Source organism: Prosopis cineraria, unplaced genomic scaffold, assembly GCF_029017545.1.
Source record: "Prosopis cineraria cultivar Desert tree isolate PC_DT_omini unplaced genomic scaffold, ASM2901754v1 PC3, whole genome shotgun sequence".
Lineage (NCBI taxonomy): Eukaryota > Viridiplantae > Streptophyta > Magnoliopsida > Fabales > Fabaceae > Prosopis > Prosopis cineraria.
Window position 1 is genome coordinate 36,969,710 of NW_026555334.1, and position 19,706 is coordinate 36,989,415.

At 36.0% G+C, this 19,706-nt stretch overlaps 2 protein-coding genes across 8 annotated transcripts; both read left to right on the top strand.

The window, feature by feature from the left end:
* Positions 1-1,564: 1,564 nt before the first annotated feature.
* LOC129306481 (uncharacterized) lies at positions 1,565-9,064 on the top strand. Of its 6 annotated transcripts, XM_054947098.1 has the most exons (12): positions 1,569-1,797; positions 2,907-3,135; positions 3,312-3,469; positions 3,585-3,730; positions 3,846-3,908; positions 4,045-4,137; positions 5,020-5,181; positions 5,768-5,859; positions 6,335-6,489; positions 7,192-7,476; positions 7,559-7,618; positions 8,925-9,064. In XM_054947098.1, exons 1-12 carry the CDS (start codon positions 1,716-1,718, stop codon positions 8,942-8,944), a joined length of 1,545 nt encoding a protein of 514 aa, XP_054803073.1. In that variant the 5' UTR covers positions 1,569-1,715; the 3' UTR covers positions 8,945-9,064. The 6 variants fall into 6 exon arrangements, 5 of the variants coding, with proteins under 5 accessions (XP_054803077.1, XP_054803073.1, XP_054803074.1 ...); XM_054947099.1 differs by lacking the exon at positions 8,925-9,064 and having other exon boundaries at positions 1,570-1,797; positions 7,559-7,782; XR_008592219.1 differs by having other exon boundaries at positions 1,571-1,797; positions 7,192-7,618; positions 8,925-9,011.
* Positions 9,024-18,011, top strand: LOC129306483 (BTB/POZ and MATH domain-containing protein 4-like). 2 transcript variants are annotated; one of them, XM_054947103.1, is made up of 5 exons: positions 9,024-9,163; positions 9,264-9,775; positions 10,240-10,585; positions 10,703-10,982; positions 17,208-18,011. In XM_054947103.1, the coding sequence occupies exons 2-5, from the start codon at positions 9,390-9,392 to the stop codon at positions 17,480-17,482; spliced, it is 1,287 nt and encodes a 428-aa protein (XP_054803078.1). In that variant the 5' UTR covers positions 9,024-9,163; positions 9,264-9,389; the 3' UTR covers positions 17,483-18,011. The 2 variants fall into 2 exon arrangements, with proteins under 2 accessions (XP_054803078.1, XP_054803079.1); XM_054947104.1 differs by lacking the exon at positions 9,024-9,163 and having other exon boundaries at positions 9,387-9,775; positions 10,366-10,585.
* Positions 18,012-19,706: the final 1,695 nt, after the last annotated feature.

Here is a 19,706-nt window from a genome sequence, read left to right on the forward strand (position 1 = left end):
CTAGCATCAGCGCGCTCTACAAAGATGTCAGCCAAAAAAAAAATTATTATTTAGGTATATATGTTTTTTTTTTTGTTGGGAAAATTGTTCCAAAAAAAAAAGACCACAATACTCATTCGTTAGAATGACTTGAAATTTAGGGAGGAACCTTGATCCTGCAGTGCTGGTATGTTTAGGAGTTAAATGACTAAATTATCCTCAACCAAACACTTTCTTGTGATATTTGGCATTGTTATGGCCGCAACTCAGTGATTCCTAAAGACTATGATAATTGCAGCAGTGAGTGGTCATGATTTTGACGATGATGATGGAGAGTAAGGCAAGATATTGGTTGGTTGATCTCTCTCTAGTTTTTTGTCCAATCCCCAAACTTAACTCTTATGATATGGAATCATTCCCCATCCTCTCTCATCGAAGCCAGAGTCACTTCTCATCCTCATCATCCTTGTCTCCTCTAAGCTTTTTTTACTGTCTGCTGTAAAAGTGATTTAATGTGCTTCCAAAAGTATTGATAAGAGGAAATTAATGAGATATTCAAATATACAAAAGTCTCATTCAAATATGTGGAAAAAATTATATTTTATTGAAAATCAATCGAATATCGAAAAAGAAAAATTATATATGCTTCTAAAAATATTCACAAAGAAAATTAATGAGTGATATTTAAATAAATAAAAGTTTTCTTATATATAATTAAAACTTAAATGCACATAGAAGAAGAATCGCTGCACATGATTGAATGCCCCAACTCATACTATTCCAAAATGCTTCTAAACTAAAAATTTTAGAATATCAAAAAAATGTTATTTGAATAAATGAAAGTTTTCTTGCATATGATTGAAGTTCAAGTGCATGTAGTGGAATAATCACTGCATTTAATTGAAAACCTTTGCTTCTAATATTTTAAAATACTTTCAGGTTAAAAATTTTTAAAATGTCAAAAGATGTTAGTTGAATAAATAAAAGTTTTCTTGCATATAATTAAAATTAAAATTCATTCACTGAAAGAATCATTGTATATGATTGAAGAACCTTGCTTCTAGTATTCTAAATTGTTGACAGTGAATGACTTTGTGATATATTTACCAAATGACCTTATATTAGTGTTAACATGATAGTTAAAAATCTTGTGTGAAATGTAGATAAAAAAAACCTTGCTTCACGTTTGTTTTTTTACGACAACAATATTTACACCATTTAGCCTTGAGCAATTAATGCTAGCGAAGGATCTATTATTAGAAGCTATCCCAACTCTTTTTTAGCAAGTAAATTTGTAGTGAGTTTTTTTTGGGCAATTTTTCTTCTTCTTCTTCTTCTTCTTCTTTTTTTTTTCCGGCGGAGTACTCATTGTTCCATTGAAGTCGGGAGGTTAGCGAACTATTGGGTTATCTTATGGGCCCAATGGGCTTTTCAATGAAGTCGGTGAGTGTCACAAGGAACGCGTTAATGAAGAGAAGCCTTGCAAAAAAAAAAAAAAGAGTGGGGTAGCCTTTTTTGAACGCTAACGTACGCGTACTCTTCAAGCTTTCAGGGAAAAAAAGGAGCTATATAAGTTCTATCTGTTACCTACAACACAATTTACAAGTAACCAGCGGATGGCCGGATGCGATTAAAAGGAAAATCGAAGCGACAAAGCGCGGGATTTTAAATCCCATCGTTCATTTCTTTCTCGCTCTCCTTCTTTGCCGAACAGAAGCTAGCCGGACTCCAGAGGCATGGGGTTATTTCTTCTTCTGTTCTTCGTCTTTATCAATTCGCCTGCATTTTCAGCCGGCAATCAGGAGACCGCGATCAGAGGTGACCTTCTTGCCTTTTCTTATTGTTTTTCTTAATGAAAGTTTTCGGGTTTTTGACCTGTGCTGCATGTTAGATTGCTGAGTTGAAATTGAAACAATGGGGTCTTTTTAATGTATCTTAGGGTTTCTTTATCTTCGCACTGTACTCGACAGCAGCCTCCACTTTGTCGGATGGTTAGGGAATTCAATGAAATTTCTTTATTGTTGTGTCTTTTTTTATTTATTTAATGCCTGTGTGATTTGTAAGCAGAGCGAGGACGTGAACTATGTCTTAAATACAGGCCCTTTCTTCAATTTTAATCAACCAAAACTTATGCATTTATTGACTGATAAGCGATAAATCTAGCAGAAGATTGACGGTATTGTGATCGAGTCCCCTTTCGTCAGAATGATTGATCTCACTCGACTCTTTTTTCGATGTTCCAATTTCAGTTCTAGTTGTTTGACGTAAATAAATATATATGGGGACTGTGTTCTGGTTATGCACTAGTAAATTGCTTACCTGATCATATAATCAAACATATAGTAAATGGTTGAAAAATTGTAGGCTACATCTCTCTATTTTGTTTTTTTGTTTTTTAAATCTTCTCTTGGGCTTGGGTGTGGATGAGAGAATGAGGGGTGTGTTTGTTATCATCATATTCTATTTTGAATGAGCAGAACATCAAAGTTGGAGAATATGCTTTGTTTCTTCTCATTTCAATTTCACATTTTTGGCAAATTTCATCAATTTTTGTTGAGTTTACTGTACCTGAGAACTACCTGAATTTATTGTTCTACAATGTATAAATTTCCTCTTATGGCAAATCAGTTTTTAACCACATCATTTATCAGGCAGTAGCAAGATTATCAAAAGAGGGATAAAATCTGCCATATTAACATAATACTAATTGTGAGAGACTTTATGCTGTGACTTAGTGAGCCATGTGCTTGTTTTCTAGGGAATAAGAGGAATCTAACATGCTTTATATCTAGCTAAGCTGTAATTCAGACCAAAATATTCACGTCATCTGTATAATGTGTGTTCTCTGTTTTAAGAATTTTGTTGCTATATATCTCCCTTTCCACCTCACTGTGTTTTGAAAGAATCTCTACATGTTACAACTGCAGGAATTGATCTTGAAAGCCCGGTTTTGAGTATCCATGCCTTGTCACTTTCTGGGAAAATATCTACTCCTGGACCTGCTGTTAAAGACTTGTTAAGATGTGAACGTGTTCATGTATATGGCCTCTCAAGATTGAAACTTGGAAGTTATGCAAGTTCATTCCGCATTACTTTGGCTCCCTCAGCTGAAATTCCTGAGAAATTTCATAACAGGATCCAGGTTTGTCTCCACAGGTAGGTGCAGAGCGCATGCTGTGCACATTATTCTCAATATTCTTACTGTTACTCTACCTTCTCTCTCAGTTCTCAAGTCTTTTTGGTACAGTCAGTCTTTTTTCACTTCCACGCATTTAGCTTCAAATTACAAAGTTTGTGAAGATTGTTGCTTCTCACTTGGGGATCACATGCAGGAATAATTCACTTGGATGGTGCCAATGTGAAAAGGCCGAATTTGAAAGTGTCCAAAAGGGAATCTGGAGTGCTGTTATTTCTCCATATGAGAAAAGATATATTGATGTGAGATTCACTGATGAAATACCAGGTTCTGTTGTAGTTGCTCTTGAAGAAGGTTTGTTTTTTTTTATCTTAACATTTTGTGCTCTATTTATTTTACTCCTATCTGTTGTTTTTTTATTAAGTTTCTTTACCATCTATGCAATCATATCATTTATATATTTCTGCAGATTTTCAGCAATGGCGACTTGTTTGTCTGGCATTGGGATTCATACTATTGTTGTTGGCTCCCATTGTTAGCAGTTGGGTTCCATTTTATTACAGCAGTTCAATGGCCATAGGAGTCTTTCTTGTTATTATTATCCTTCTTTTTCAGGTATCTAGTTTAATGTTGTTTCTTATTCCATGGTTCTCATTTTGTTTGACTGCTTTTCAGGTTTACCTTGCTCTTTATTTATCCATTTACTAACTTATTCTTATTTCAAATGTAGGGCATGAAATTGTTGCCAACTGGCAGAAAAAATATCTTTTACCTTGCCGTATCTGGATCAGTGGTGAGTTTACCTTAATCCTGGTCTTTGTTGATCACCAAATCACCAGCAGGTCTTCATGTTTAATGAAAAAAATTAATGATTGATGTTATTACTTATTATTTAAAAAACTGTGGATCTTATTTCTGTGTTGTTTCAGCTTGGAGCAGGGTCGTTCCTTTTGCACCACTTCTCTGTCTTCATAAATTCAATTCTTCAGAGTTTTGGGCTGAGCGAAGAGATGCACAATCCAGTAAGATTCTTGCATGATTTTGTGGATATTTGTTTGTTTTAAGATCTTTTGTTCTACATTCTAGCAAATGGATTGAGTTGTATATGCATTTTCAGAATCTAAAACCTTTTTGCCTTTTTTTTTCCAAGACCCATTTGAACCTTTGCGTGCAATTCTTTGCTCAAGTGATGACAATAATTGGAATTTTACACATTAATTCTTTCTGACTCAAGCTGAGTTAGCATTTAGTGCTTCTCTTTTTCTGGTCTGTTTATTCTTTAATATTTGTGTACAGACAGTCGGTGTGTAGAATATTCTGTGTTGGGGTGGTTCTACACATGGCATGCCTAAAGGAGGTCACTATGAAATCTATTCTGTATGTATATCTTGATCTAGAATAAAATACACTCACTTTGGCTTATCCTGAAAAACTGTGCAATTAGAAATTTGTTTATATTCTTTAAACTCCATTTTCCGTTTGATTTAATCTGTTGTATTCTTGTAGCAGACAGTAAGTAAATCATTATTATCTCCTTTACATTGCAGTTGGTATTCTTAAATTCCATGAGGTAGCTTTTGATCCCTTGGGCTTTATTTCACGTGAAATATCCTTTTGGAATGCTAATTTCTTTGTCTAGGTCAGCAAAAAATATTGTGAGATCAATAGAAAAGTAATTTCCTCTTTTTAAAGTATGGAAATTTAATATTCCAGACCATGCTCAACCTCAATTCTTTAGATAATTAGATTTTATCCTTTAGCTATTATTTTCCACCTCGCACCTCTAAGATGGTTTCTTTGGTTTATGCTGTGTAACTCTAGCAGGTTGCCAGCAACTTTTATTAGGTTGCAAACGCAAGTTATTATAACTCAGATGCTCCTCCCCCTCCTTTATTTGTTCACAGGTTACAGTTTTTGTGCTAGTGGGGATCATCCTGGCTGGAGCTGCATTAGGCTATTGGATTGTTAGGAGATTCGTTATTTCAAAAGATGGTGGTGTGGATTCTAGCGTCGCACAATTTGTGAAATGGGCAATGCGCATCCTTGGCACCACATTTATTTTGCAGGTTTGCCTTTTATCTTTTCTTTGTATATACTATGACTGTCATTGACATTTGCCCACTTTGTCATATATCTGATAATTTCACTTTGTCATTTTGGATTGTGTTGAGTGACTTGTTTTTGTTGCATGCTTTTTCAAGATGAACACATTTCTGTTTGTGGATACATGTTACATTTAAACTTGCCTGTGCTTGTTGGACTTCAAATTTTGTATAAATTGTATGGTATAAATGATTAAATGAAGACATTTCTATCTTCTTATCATATAATTTAAATTTCTATATCTGATACTCTGTTCCTTTTCCGAAATACAATAGTGACTCTGAAGAGCTTTTTATCTTATGACCTATCATATCAAATCCCCTACAAGTTTCTAATCTGGTTCTTATCTCATGGAGACTCTGAAAGCTGTTTTATTTATTTTGTTGATTTGTATTACAGACATTTTCATCGGATCTTTCGTGATTTTTGCTGGTGCTGAAGTTTTTGTTTACTACTACCAAATGTTTATTGTTTTGGATTGTTGAACACTATTCTTTTAGGTATTGATGTACTTGTTCTTAATCATTCTGGTTATCCATTCTTTGACAGAGCACTCTTGATCCTCCTCTGGCAATAGGAGCGTTGGTTTTGTGTGGGACCTTCTGCAAACTTACATCTTCTATAAGGCATCTTTATGGATGGTAAGATTAGTTGTATTCGTAATTTTTGATGCTTTGTTTTGTTTATGTTAAAGCATTTTACCCTTGATAGTTACCATGCTGGCAATAATTTTCTATTCAACCTGTGCACACCTGGTCCTGGAGAGTTTTTCATCTTGCCTTTCAAGCACACATAGATTCATCTGTTTTGAAAATTCGTTGTGGATTCTTCCAAAATATTATACGATGTGACTGTCAAGACTTGTGATAACTTTATTTGGAAATTCTTTGATGTTTTCATGAAAGGTTATCTGTTTCAGACTCTAGATTTTGAATGCGAAAATCCCATTTTAGGGAATTTGAGCCAGTTCTCTATTTAGATCATAAGGAAACTAAAATAGTGTATGTATGGCTGTCTGAGTTTGGCTTGATAGACTTTGGTTTTTCATTATCAGTGTTAGATGTTCGTACGTTTTTCCTCCACACAAAATGGCATTGGCATTGTGATTTCGTGTAGGTGCACTTCAGGGAAGGAGAATTATACATCATGGCATGCTGGGCAGGTTAGAGGAAGGCGTGGTCGTGCTGAATTCTTAAGCAAGTCAACCCCGAATGGAAAATTGTGGAATAGCCCTCAAATTCAGTGTGCATGGTCGAATTCTCCTGTCAAAGGTATTATTCTATTATTGTTTTTACCTTTTTGATATATAATTACTGCAGTGCATACTTTAAAGCAATACCTAATTTAATTTTTTGATATATGCTGTGTCTTAATTTTTTGATATACTTTAAAGCGTACTTTTTGATATATAGAAAGGCTTGTTGTTGTTGTTGTTGTATGCTCTGAAGCATGGATGTATTTCTAACTTGTTGAAAAAGTTCTCCCATTAAGGAAAAATCTGATTTTGGTCCTAACTTGAAATCTGAATACCTTGCCAGTCTCTTTTTTCCTCCCCTTTTTATAATTTCAATATGGAATTCAGAATAAAGTTGTTTAAAAATTGAGGTCTGTAATTCCCTTTCGTTAGCTAGCCTTTAAATCTGGGTTTGTGTGTGTGTGTGTGTGTGTTTTTTTTTTTAATTTTTTTAATGCTTGCTTAAATTCATAGGATCCACTAGCAGACGGTACATAGCTTCAATTCTAAAGAATTGAGAAACCAGAACATCATTCCTCTGATCTTCTTCAAAAATAGTATTGGTACTAGGGTATGGTCTTAATTCTCAAAAAGACTGTTTCCTAGATTGATAAAGGCAACTCATGCAACAATTTGTCTTAAATTCCTTAAAGTAAGCCCAAACATCTAGCATATTTGCTTGTTTAGAGTCAAAATAACTTTGCCGTCATATGTGGTACACTTATTTTGTCTGTTTCAGGCATCATATCACCATCTTCTAGGAATGGAACGTCACCCCGATCTTCTGGAGCACGGGCAGGAGATTATTATTCAACTTTCCATAGGACAGGCAACAGAAAGAAGTTCACAAAGAAAGAGTGGGATGATTTCACACGAGAATCCACTAGACAAGCTCTATCAGAATGGGCATCGTCTCCTGAATTTACTGAGTGGATCGTCGAGCATGCAGACCGGATACAACTCCTTCCAAGTGCAAGTTCAGACGAGACAGAGGGAAGTGAATCGGATTCCTCTGATGTAGGAGGTGAAAATGGATATGGAATTTTTAGTTGGCAGTGACTATGGTTGAAGGTTCTATTAATTGGTACACATTTTTTGTTTTTCAGAATTAGGGGAAGCAGTGACAAGATCGAGTGATACTGTGATAGGAAGTCAGAATTGCTTTTGTAAGTAACACGTAGATTAGATATATAAATGCTGCAGTTTGACTGAATTATCTGCATTGTATATTTCTTTTTCCTGGTAAATCTTTGATAATTGTTTGCACAACGTTAATTATAAACGGATAATTTTAGTTTAAATCGAATGAAACTGGCTGAGTTCTTTTTTATGCCCCCCAATAATTTAGTATATAGTAATGGATTAAATATTAATTTTTGCTGAAATTATAAGTCCTATGTTTTTTTATCCTAACTTTTCGAAATATACACTTTTCTTTATTTTTGTTGTTTTGGCAACAAAATGTTATTTAGATTTAAATTAAAAAGAAGCTTCTTTACGAGAAACTTACAATAGATCTTTGTTTTTGAGAAATGGAGAGTATAATTATGGATCAATTTTTCGTGAAAACAATTCATCTTTTTAATTATATAAGAAACATTTGAATTTTATGCCATTTAATTTTTAGCACCTGATATATTCTAGCGGTTAACAATTCAAATTTATAGAAGCCGTTTTCGAATGAACTTTACACACACACACAATTCAATAAAGATGGGTTTAGTTAATGAGTAGGTAATTCATACTTTATGTAAGGATGTGTTTAAACTTTAAATTCTATTGTAAATCCGTTGATGGATAATTTGTGATTACTTTTGTAAATTTCCTTTGAGTTGTAATGTTGGTCTTAACTCTAGCAAGATTTCGGGTCTAATCTAAATTTTATCTTGCCAAAAAAAAAAAACAAGTCTTTCTTTTGAGAACATTGGAATAAAAAAAAAAAGAGTCAAAATCCAAGTTTTGATATATTAAATGAGGTTTAGAGGGGCTGGCGCCGAAAAACGGTTTCTATTTTGAGGCCAAACTAGGGAATGGACCTCTCGGGCCATACCATTTTTTTTTTTTGGGTTGTAATTAATCTCAAATTCTTCAAGCCATTTCTACGACTAACTTTTGTTTATTGGAGTTTATTGGAGTTATCTTCGTGATGTTTTTTTTTTTTTTCATTTATAAAGTTTAAACTATTAATTTTTTTCTTCAAGTCCTTTTGACATAATTAATATTGCTAAAAAAAAGTTTTCTTATTTAAAATCTTTAATTATTACTTTCCATAACTTAAATTTGTGATCTTTGAATTTTTCTGACTTGTAAATTTTGAATTAAATATTTTTAATGAGGTTTCATCATTTCAATGAAAATTTTCTCCGACTAGGATGTGTACGCGTAGCGTGTATATAAATACTTTAGATATTTGACAAGATAATAACAGTATCAGAGGTGATGCATTACGGCTCATTTCGTTTTCGTATATAGTATCAGCCCATGCATCATGAAAGTGCAAGGAAGGACCTGATGGGCGGGCGAAGAGGGAGACGCCTTTCAAATGGAAGACACGTCAGTCTGATGAGGTTTTTCGGACAAGAAAACCGCCAACTTCATTAATTCCTATTTCTCTATTTTGGTACGAGCCTACAAAACAGATCCTAATCAAGCGAGGTCTTTTGTCTCGATTTTGGAGAATCCTCCAGCACCGAGAAGGCGAGAATCTCCGGGTAAAATTCTTGGCTTCATTTGCAATATATGCGGCTATTCAATTAAGGGATAAAGGAACACCAAGAGGATAGATTCGAGCTTAGTCAACATCATTTGCAGCTGCAGCCAATTTTCCTTCTTTTCCCCTGAAAATCCCACGAAAGGAATCTTGCTTGTAGGGGATCCATCAAATCTCGTTTTCGTTTTCCTTTTCACGATCTTCTTTCCGTATTCAAGAATAACGTGATGCACTCGCCGAACCGGAGCATTTTGGTCTCTCCCTCTTGCTCCCGGTCGGTGACGGAGACCGTGAATGGTTCGCACAACTTCGTAATTAGAGGCTACTCTCTTGCCAAAGGGATCGGCATTGGCAAGCATTTAGCCAGCGAGAATTTCACGGTCGGAGGGTACCAGTGGGCTATATATTTCTATCCTGATGGCAAGAATCCCGAAGATAATTCTGCGTATGTTTCGGTCTTCATTGCGCTTGCGAGCGAGGGTACTGATGTACGAGCACTGTTCGAGCTGACTTTGGTGGATCAAAGCGGAAATGGAAAGCATAAAGTTCATAGCCACTTCGATCGGTCGCTTGAGAGCGGACCCTATACTCTCAAATACAGAGGCAGCATGTGGTGAGCTTTTTTTCTTCCCCCCCCTGAGTATTGATTCATTCATTGTATTAAGGATTTTTTGTTCATTCAAAAGATTGTATTCCTTGGGCGCCGTTTGTTTACCATAAACGGCACCTTTTCTTTCTCTTAAATACAGGCGTGAAGTATATAACAGTTCTTCAATGTTTTACTTGTGCATATATATTGCCAACACTAATTAATTAATGATGTTTTTAAGCACTGATGGTGAGGGATATGAAATGAATCTCCTTGGCCAGTAGCTTCAGTGGTACAAATGAAGTTTTAGATTTCATGGTGGTTTTTCAGTTTAAGCTGTTCATTTAACATTATCATTCTTTTGTAAATTAGTATCACGCATACCTCGTGTCATGTCCTAGGTTGATGGTGCCAAGGTTTCATTGTTATGTCCTGTTTCATGCTACTATAATTCCGATGTTGCCTGATATACTTCTCATTTCTATTAGGGGTTATAAACGGTTTTTCAAACGAGCTCAGCTTGAGGCATCTACCTTCATTAAAGATGACTGCTTGAAGATAAATTGCACTGTTGGTGTTGTAGTCTCATCTATAGATTGTTCAAAATCGAACAGCATACAGGTTCCTGAATCTGATATTGGAGCACATCTTGGCATGCTATTAGAGAATGAGGAAGAAGCAGATGTCATTTTCTCTGTTTCTGGGGAAAAATTTCGTGCACATAAGCTTGTATTGGCTGCTCGGTCTACTGTATTTGAGACTGAACTTTTCAACAGGATGGAGGAAGATAATCAAGAGATAGTTGTTACTGACATGAAACCAAAGGTTTTCAAGGTAATACTTACCTGAAGAAAAAATATCTTCTCTTTTTTCTTTTCTCATTTCATCTAGACTTTTCCTAGCTTCATTTGTGTGGCTATATGATGTTTCTTGAGCTCTTTTGTTGAGCAGGCATTGCTTCACTTTATTTATAAAGACACACTTATAGAAGATGAAGAGCTCTTTCTGTCACAATCATCTTTCTTGCCAGCAGTATCTGACACATTTGCTGCAAAATTGTTAGCTGCTGCGGAAAAGTATGATTTGCCAAGACTTAAACTGATGTGCGAATCTGTACTTTGCAAAGACATATCTGTAGATTCTGTTTCTTATATGCTGGCCCTTGCTGATCGTTATCATGCTACAGAGCTGAAGTCCATATGTCTAAAATTTTCTGCTGAGAACCTTGTTGGTAAGTTTTCCTGCGTAACTTTCCAACTCTGGAACTTGAGATTTGAAGTTCAACTATTTTTTAGCTTATAAGATTTGGCATCCTTTTGTGCTATGCTGTGTTCTTCAGCTGTGTAAGATGTATTGATTATTAGCATATGATGATTTTCTAGCTGAGTGGCCGGTAGATAATGCCTGTATTTGACATTGTCGCAGTAATTTTATGGGCAATGATTACAGAATTTTAGACATTTGATTTTCAGCACCATCCCAACATTTTCCAACCAAGTTTAGTAGCAGACTTTTGTGTCATGAGCACATACTCAAGTTGTAAAATGAAACTTGTTTAGAAAGACTTCACTGATAATAAGACGGGTGGTATGCGTAGATGATTAAATGATTTCACTTCATTGCAGTTCTCCTCTAGTGTTTCAGAATTTACATTTGTTGGTTGCTCAAAATAAAAATAATTATTAAAAAGAATTAACAATCCTATATATCAATAGGGTATGATGGAAACTACTGATGATGTACTTGTCAATCTTTGTTGTATGGAAATGAACTTGTAGTTGTCATATTAAATATGTGACACGTAAATTGTAATTAAATAGATATAGTTAAGAGTTAAGACTATTAGGAGAATAATGATAGCAGGTTAGGATCCCTATATATAGGGATGAGGTTGTGTATATCAGATTGTCTTATGCTTGATAAAATTGCAGAGTACTCTTCAGTCATCTCTCTCTTGTTCTCTATCCTATTTCTCTCTTCTTCCACTTCTTCCTCTTTTCTTTTCCTATTCTCTCTACCACTACTCATTAGTGGTATTAGAGCCGATGGTATTCAGCCTGTAGGCCAGAGACAAGAGTGCAGAAGCATCAATGTGCAATGGTAGAAAGCTCTGAAGAACGAATTCGTGCCATTGAAAATGAATTACAAAGATATGCTTCCTTGTCAATCACAATTCAAGCCTTGGCAGCCTAGGTTGCACAACTGATTCGTGAAAGAGGTGACTCAACTGGAGGAGGCAATGGGAGCAACAACAACGGACATGGTCGTCCAAGAAATGAAGCTAGGGACTACCAGCCAGCCACAAGGTTCACAAGGACGGGCTTTCCTTGTTTTCAGCGTGCAGACATCATAGGTTGGATTTAAAAATGTGAAAGGTATTTTCACCTGCCTGCTACACTTGAAGATTGGAAGATTACCATGGCAAGCCTTCGTCTTGATGAAGGGGCATTCCAATGGCACCAAGCATGGGAGCAAACGACTGTGGGCAAACCACATAGAGGCTTCAAAGACTAATTTTGGGCCTCTGTTCAAAGCCCTAATGGGTGGTTTAATGAAATTGTGTTAGTCAAGCTCTCCAGACACTTACAACGATGCCTTTGATTCAATTATCTACAAAGTACAAACCTCGACTGCTAGAGGATTAATTAGTTTAAACGTATATGTCAAGATTGGAAGAGGTATTTGGAGGTCAGATCTGTATCTTGAACCTGTCAACCCTCCAAGGAGCACGAAGCCTTGCAAAAATTCATGATCTGAACAAGAAATGATTGAGCGCCTCTTCTTGGTCAAACTTAGAACGTGCCAACCTTTGTAGACAGGTGGCGAGGTGCAAAAATGCCTTCTAGAAGTAGTGGGTCCCATTAATCAAAAACAAATTCTGTCTCCTCTGTTTCTTCCTCTATACTATCAGTACCATCAAGAACCAGCACGAAAAGCTCTAGAAAATTAAGCCTAGTGGAGGTTGAGGTGCTACAAGCAAAAAGTTTCTGCTATTATTGCTGCTAGACATTTTCGAAAGGCCATAGCTGTCTACAAAGGCAAAGAATGCAGCTTCAACTCATTGAATTGGATGAAGAGTTTGAGGTATGGCTGAAGATGACACAAGAAAGGGGGTCGCAGTCCAAGAAGTATCTGAATGCCTACATATTTCACTCCATGCTATTCAAGGGAGTGTTGGGCCTTCAGCTACAGGAGTTCAAGGCTATGTGGGCAAGAGACCTGTTCAGATTCTCATTGATGATGGTGCTTCTCATGCCTATATGGATTGTGCATTAGCCAGAAAAATTAGGTGAAAAGGAGACACTTGTGCTACTGTAGAAGTTGAGGCAGCAGGAGGTGGGAGATTGAAGGTTTATCACATATAGAAGGGTAAATAGAGGGCGCAGGATGAAGAATTTGAAGTAGATTTTAGCGTAATGGAAGTTAGGACATGTGATATGGTTTTGGTGTTGTCTTGGCTCAAAACCATTCACCAAGCTCATTGAGATTATGATATCTTATACATGACCTTTTGGTATAATGGAAAATTGTGTAAGTTGCAGCCTCGCAAAATCATGGATTTTAAGAAGATTGAAGGAGAGTTAGAAGCTAGAGGGCAAATGTTTCTATTGCAAATGTTAGAAGAATGTGATGAAAGGCTACAATGTTTCAAAACTGGGAGAAAATGTGCTGCCAGTGGGATTCAAGAGTTTTTGGATGTGTTTAATGAGCCCAAGTGCCTTCCTCCTCTAAGCCCATCCAATTATTCTGCAAGAAGGTTCTGATCTAGTGAATTTGAGGCCATATAGATACCTAGCACCTCAAAAGAATGCTATTGAGGGTATGGTGAAGGATTTGTTGCCATTAAAAGTCATACAAGAAAGCTTGTCAACATTAGCTTCACCAGTCGTATTGGTGTGCAAGAAAGATGGGTCTTGGTGGATTATTGTGAGGTTAACAAGAGGAAGGTCAAGAACAAGTATCCTATCCCTCTTGTGGAAGAGCTTCTAGATGAGTTAAGGGAAGCAAGGGGTTTGCAAAGTTGAATTTACATGCTGGTTACCATCAAATCAAAATGGAGCCTAAAGATACTAACAAAACAACTTTTAGAACTCATTCAGGGCACTATGAATGGTTGGTAATGCCATTTGGCTTTATTAATGCACTTGCAACTTTTCAAGGTGCAATGAACAACATCCTAAGAGAGTATTTGAGGAAGTTTGTATTGGTTTTTGTTCACGATATTTTGGTGCACTGCCCTTGTATGGAGTTTCATGTGCAACACTTGCATAAACTATAGTGCTGGACACTTTGAGAAAAAATAGCTATTTTGTGAAGATAGTGAGTGTACCTTCACTACAACTCAAGTAGAATACTTGGCTCACATCATTAGTGAAGGAGGATTTTCAACCAGTCCAAAGAAGATTGAAGCAGTGCTGGAATGACCAGAACTAGCTACTGTGAAGCAATTAAGGTTTTTTGGGGTTGGGTGGATACTAAAGGAGGTTTATTGGAGGTTATGGGTTGTTGACAAGGCCTTTGACTGATTTATTGAAGAAAAATAACTTCCATTGGTTAGAGAATGCTGTACTTCTTGCACTTCCAGATTTTTCTAAGGCATTTGTGGTTGAATCTAACAGAATCAACCTTTAGCCTTTTTCACCAAGGCTTTGGCTCCTAAGCATTTGAATCTCTCAATTTATGAGAAGGAGTTACTTGCTGTGGTGCAAGCCGTTAAACATTTGCACCAACATTTTGAAGGAAGGAAGGAAGTCATTAAAACGGACTTGCAAGGCTTAATTATGAAGACTTCATTTCAGATGTTTTGTGTGGCAAAACTCACGGGTTACAACTATAAAATTCACTATGAGAAGGGTAATGGAAATAGTGCAGCGGATGCTCTTTCTAGCATGCCTTGGCATGAATTATTTCAGATGGCTCTTCACACTTTCTCATATGATCTTTTTCTGGAAATTCGGAAAAGTTGGGAAGATAACGTGGATTTAAGAGTTTTAAGGGGGCTTATTTGCCGTAGCAAGGGGATATAGAGGGAAAATATACATGGGATGGACAACATTTGCGAAAAAGCGGCAGATTAGTGGTAGGAAATTTCGTTAGTTTAAGGCACAAAATTTTGGAATGGCTTCATGCTAGGTCACAAGGAGGTCATTCAGGTGTGCAAACGACATATCAAAGGGTTGAAAAGCTGTTTTGGTGGCAGAAATTGTTTGAAGATGTGAAGGAATTTGTTAACCATTGTTACACTTGTGCTAGGTGTAAGTCTGAATCAGTGGCATATCTCGGGATGTTACAACTACTTCCTTTTCCTAGTAGGATTTAGGAGGGTGACTATGGATTTCATTGAAGGGTTGCCCAAGTCCAATGGTAAAGATACAATATGGTTTTTGGTAGATCATTTGAGTAACTGTGCAAATTTTGTGCAACTTTGGCTCAGATTTTTCTACATTATGTGTGCAAGTTGCATGGATCTTTGTTAGAAATCATAAGCGATAGAGCTCTTATCTTTATCAGCGATTTTTGGAAGGACTTTTTGAAGGTTCTGGGGGTTGAACACAAGCTAACTTCTTATTATCCCCAAACAAATGACCAAGCCAAGATTCTCAATAGGTGTTAGGAGAATTACTTGCCTTGTATGTGTTGGGAAAAGTCAAAGGATTGGTGTAAGTGGCTATCTTTGGTGGAATGTTGGTATAATACTTCTTTTCACACTTCCACCGAGGCTACCCTTTATGAGTTGACAGCAACCACCAATGCATGTGCCTTTTTTACCTTGAAATGTGGTTTTGGAGGCCGTTGATAGGTCATTTGCAACAAGAGAAGAGGCTTTGGGATTGCAAAACATCATCTCAACAGTGTTGTGAATAGAATGAAGCAGCAAGCAGATTTGCACAGGTCTGATAGGAAGTTTGAAGTGGGCCAATGGGTGTTTCTCAAGTTGCAACCTTATAGGCAGGTTTTGGCAGCCTTGAGGAGCACTCAAAAGCTAGCTCCAAGGTATTTTGGGCCCCATAGAATCTGTCAAAAGGTGGGACCAGTTGAATACAGATTGGAATTACTTTCAGAACCAAGGGTTCATCCCACTTTTCAAGTTTCTTTTTTGAAATTGTGCCCTGATCCTTTGTTTAAACAAAGGCATCTACCTTTAGATTGGCTTGAACCTCCTCCAAATTTGGTGCTAGAGAAGATTTTGAACAAGAGAATAGGGTAGAAGAAAGGGGAGAATCATCACAAAAGTCTTGGTGCAGTGCAAAGGTCTCCTAGATGAATAATCTAGCTGGATATCACTGTTTCATTTGCAGAAACGGCATCCTTCTTTCAGCATTCCAGACCCTTGAGGTCAAGGGTTTTTCAGGGGGATTGTTGATATGTAAATTGTAATTAAATAAAGGGTCAAAGCCCATTTTTGTCCCTAAACCATACTCTTAGGGATACCCATTGTCCTAAATTCAATTTTAATACAATCTTTCCCTTAAATGTTCAAAACTGGATCATTCTTGCCCCTAAAGTTTACCTGAAGTTATTTTGGCCATTAAACAATTTTTTTGACAAAAATGTCCATGTGTCACTCCACCTTGCTCTCCACCTCTCCACCTCACTACCACATGGCACGTAGAATGTGTAATTTGCTTCGCTACCCTTCCTTGTCCATCTAACCTCGCTCATCATTACTGTCTTCACCCTTGCTCACCGGAAACATCCATCAATACAGCAGAAATTAATGGAAGCAGAAAGAAATCAAAACTGAAATAAAAAATCAACATAAATTTAGTAAATCAATCAATAATCGAGTAGCATTCACCCTTGCTCGCTCTCATTCTTCCAAATTCGTCATGGAAGAAGCCGTCAAAGCTCACATGTCCTTCTATCGCAAGTTCAAATCCAATCCTGCAATTCTCAGTACCCAGATAGACAAATCACGCAGTTTAAATAAAAAAGGACGAAACTTAATTCTCAGGACCTAGATAGACAAATTGCACTTTAAAATGGAAATGAGAAGAAGAAATTTAGGCATTTAGCAAAAGTAACTGTTGCCCTTGAAGCACAATCTACTTCCGTTAATGATTGTCTTGTTAGGCACAGTTTGATAGAAACCCACATCACCCAAGTCCTATACTCGCACAGTAGGCGTTCTAAGAAAGCTAAGATCGGGGAAAGTGATGAAGGGAAGTGGGTGCAGGTCAAAAGTAGTTGTTCGCAGCAACTTACATGGCCGAAGCATCAGGCACACTAAAGCCTCTTGAGCGGTTAGGCTAGCAACTCCCTGCCCCTTTCACAGTTAGCTATTACAAGACTTTGCTTACGTGTCAATTTTGGCTTCCCGTGTTCCATTGGCATGTGGCTTTTGACTTCGCGTTTTCATTAGAAACTTGGAAATCGAGAAAGAACTCAGTTTTGCCCATCAGATTTCTAAGCATTTTATTCTTATTCCCATTTCTTCATTTGTTGTCTGTTGCAGCTGTGATGCAATCTGATGGTTTTGAGTATCTTAAGGAGGACTGTCCATTGCTACAATCAGAACTGCTAAAGACAGTAGCAGGGTGTGGGGAAGAATTTAGCGGAGAAGGAAAATGCCGAAGTGTGTGGGCCCGATTTTCTGATGGTGCAGATACAAATGATAAAAGTGTGAGACAACAAACCTGGGAAAATGGTGTTGAAAGAAATCAAGGTCTATGGGTTCAGCTTTCTGATGGTGTTAACAATAACGATGGGAGTCCAGGGCAAGAAGGTTGATGAGAGTGAAGTTACCATTAATTGTTTATTTCACAGATATATTTGATAGTTACACACCACTGAAAGCCCTACAAAAGCTCGGCGTTGGTTGAGGGGAAGGTGGCAGGATGCAAGACCATGTAAAAAAAAAAGAAAGAAAAACCACGACCATGTAACGTGCCATGTTATTACTTGTTTTATGCTCTTCGGCTAATATGATCGGATGAGGATAGAGTGGCGGCGATGACAGGTGATACATCATTACATTGTATGGGTGACTGATACAGATCGAATATTATCACAATGAACTGGTCATGCCTTTTGCCTGCCTGATGGGCTTGTTGAGTCCCCCCAATCTTGCTTTTCAAGCGAGGGGATGAATGAAGAGGCCTTTGTTTTCAAGGAAAATTTACTAAAATAATTCAAAATAATGTAAAGGGAGAATGACATTTGTGTACCTTGGCAGACTTAGATGTTTTATTCGGCTAGACTGTTGAAATGTTATTTACATACTTAGGTCTTTAAGCAGAATTAAATTGTTGAAATGTTATTTTAGCTGTTCCCCGCTAATGGTGGCTTTGAAGTTGGTAGACAGGATGGAAGCAGGGAAAGTGGGAAAGAGTAAAAAGAGTAAGGTTCTTTTTTTTTTTTTGGGAGTGGGGGGATTTCGTGATCTGATTTGAATGTCAGTGGCATTTTAACATTTATCGGGCTACATGACGATATTGACCTTTTTTGTAATAAAAAAAACATTGTACCAAAATAAAAAAAACAAATATCGAAAATTAGACTGATTAAGGTATTGATTAACGGTTAATATTCAAAGTTGGAATTATATTGGGATTCAATTAGTTATAAATAAAGTATTTTATTAAGCTAGTCAAAATATTGATTTAATAGTTTAACTAAATTTTTAGAGGGAGAGAGATACGTAGAGGGTATGCCACGTTTCATTCAAATAGTTACATTTGGTGTATACTACATGGATTAAATTATATTCATTGGACTCTATAATTGACGTGGAGTCGAAAGATTTCATTTCCCTAGAAAATCTTTTTAGAAAAAATTACAATCAAAGACAGCTAGAAGAATCTATTTACATACAAGTACCAAATAATTCTAAAATTAAGCTACAGTACTAAGAGACCAAAATATAATTAATTTTTAATGTAAAAAGGTAAAATTGTCTTTCAATTTTTTTTTTTTAAAAACTCCTTGGCCACTAGCAGTTGGAGCTCCGACGTCAGTGGTCGAACCACCTTGTCGGATCGACTATTTGAGCTTTGGCAGCGATAGTCAGACCACCGTCGGAGCTCCGATGTCGATCATCAAACCAGTGAGGGAGGTAGACTATCTTTTAACAAATACTTTCAATTATATAATACAAAGTTTTGTATATATATTTAATTTTGTTTCCATTTTTTATGTTAACATTTATCAGGAGCTCAATAATTACTTGTCATTTTACAAATGACTACTTATTAAACTACTAATGAGACTTGTTAAAAAATTTAATATATACTAATTTTTATAAATGCATAGTTGCTTTCATTACCAGGAATAAAAAGTTCCCATTAACAATTTAACAATTAACCATTTGTAAAATGACAAGCCAAGTTACTAACTTTAAAAATTTCTTTTAATAACTTGACAAGAAAATTTTAGCAAAATAACAAGTTCTTACATGCTTTTGACATGTAAAATTTTAGCAATAAAAATAAGTAAACATTTATAAAAGCCACTCTATATTAAATTTCTTTGACAAGTCTCCGTTGATAATTTAACAAGTGAACATTTGTAAAATGATAAGTTTCATTACTAGTTTTAAAAATTTCTCTTAATAATTTGACAAATTCTTTTTAGCAAAATAACAAGTTCTAATGAGCTTTTGACATGTAAAATTTTAGCAATAAAAATAAGTAAAAATTTATAAAAACTATTCCATATTAAATTTCTTTAACAAGTCCCTATTAATAGTTTAATAAGTAGCCGTTTGTAAAATAACAAGTAACCATTGAACTCCCAATAAGTATTAGCATGAAAAGTGAAAGTAGATTTTAAAATGTAATGGGGTTTATCATTTCACAAATAGTCACTTATTAAATTATCAATGGGGATTTGTTAAAGAAATTTAATATGTAATGGCTTTCATAAATGTTTAATTATTTTTATTAACAAAATTTTACATGTTAAAAGCTCATATAAATTTTTTATTTTGCTAAAATTTTCTGGTCAAGCTATTAAG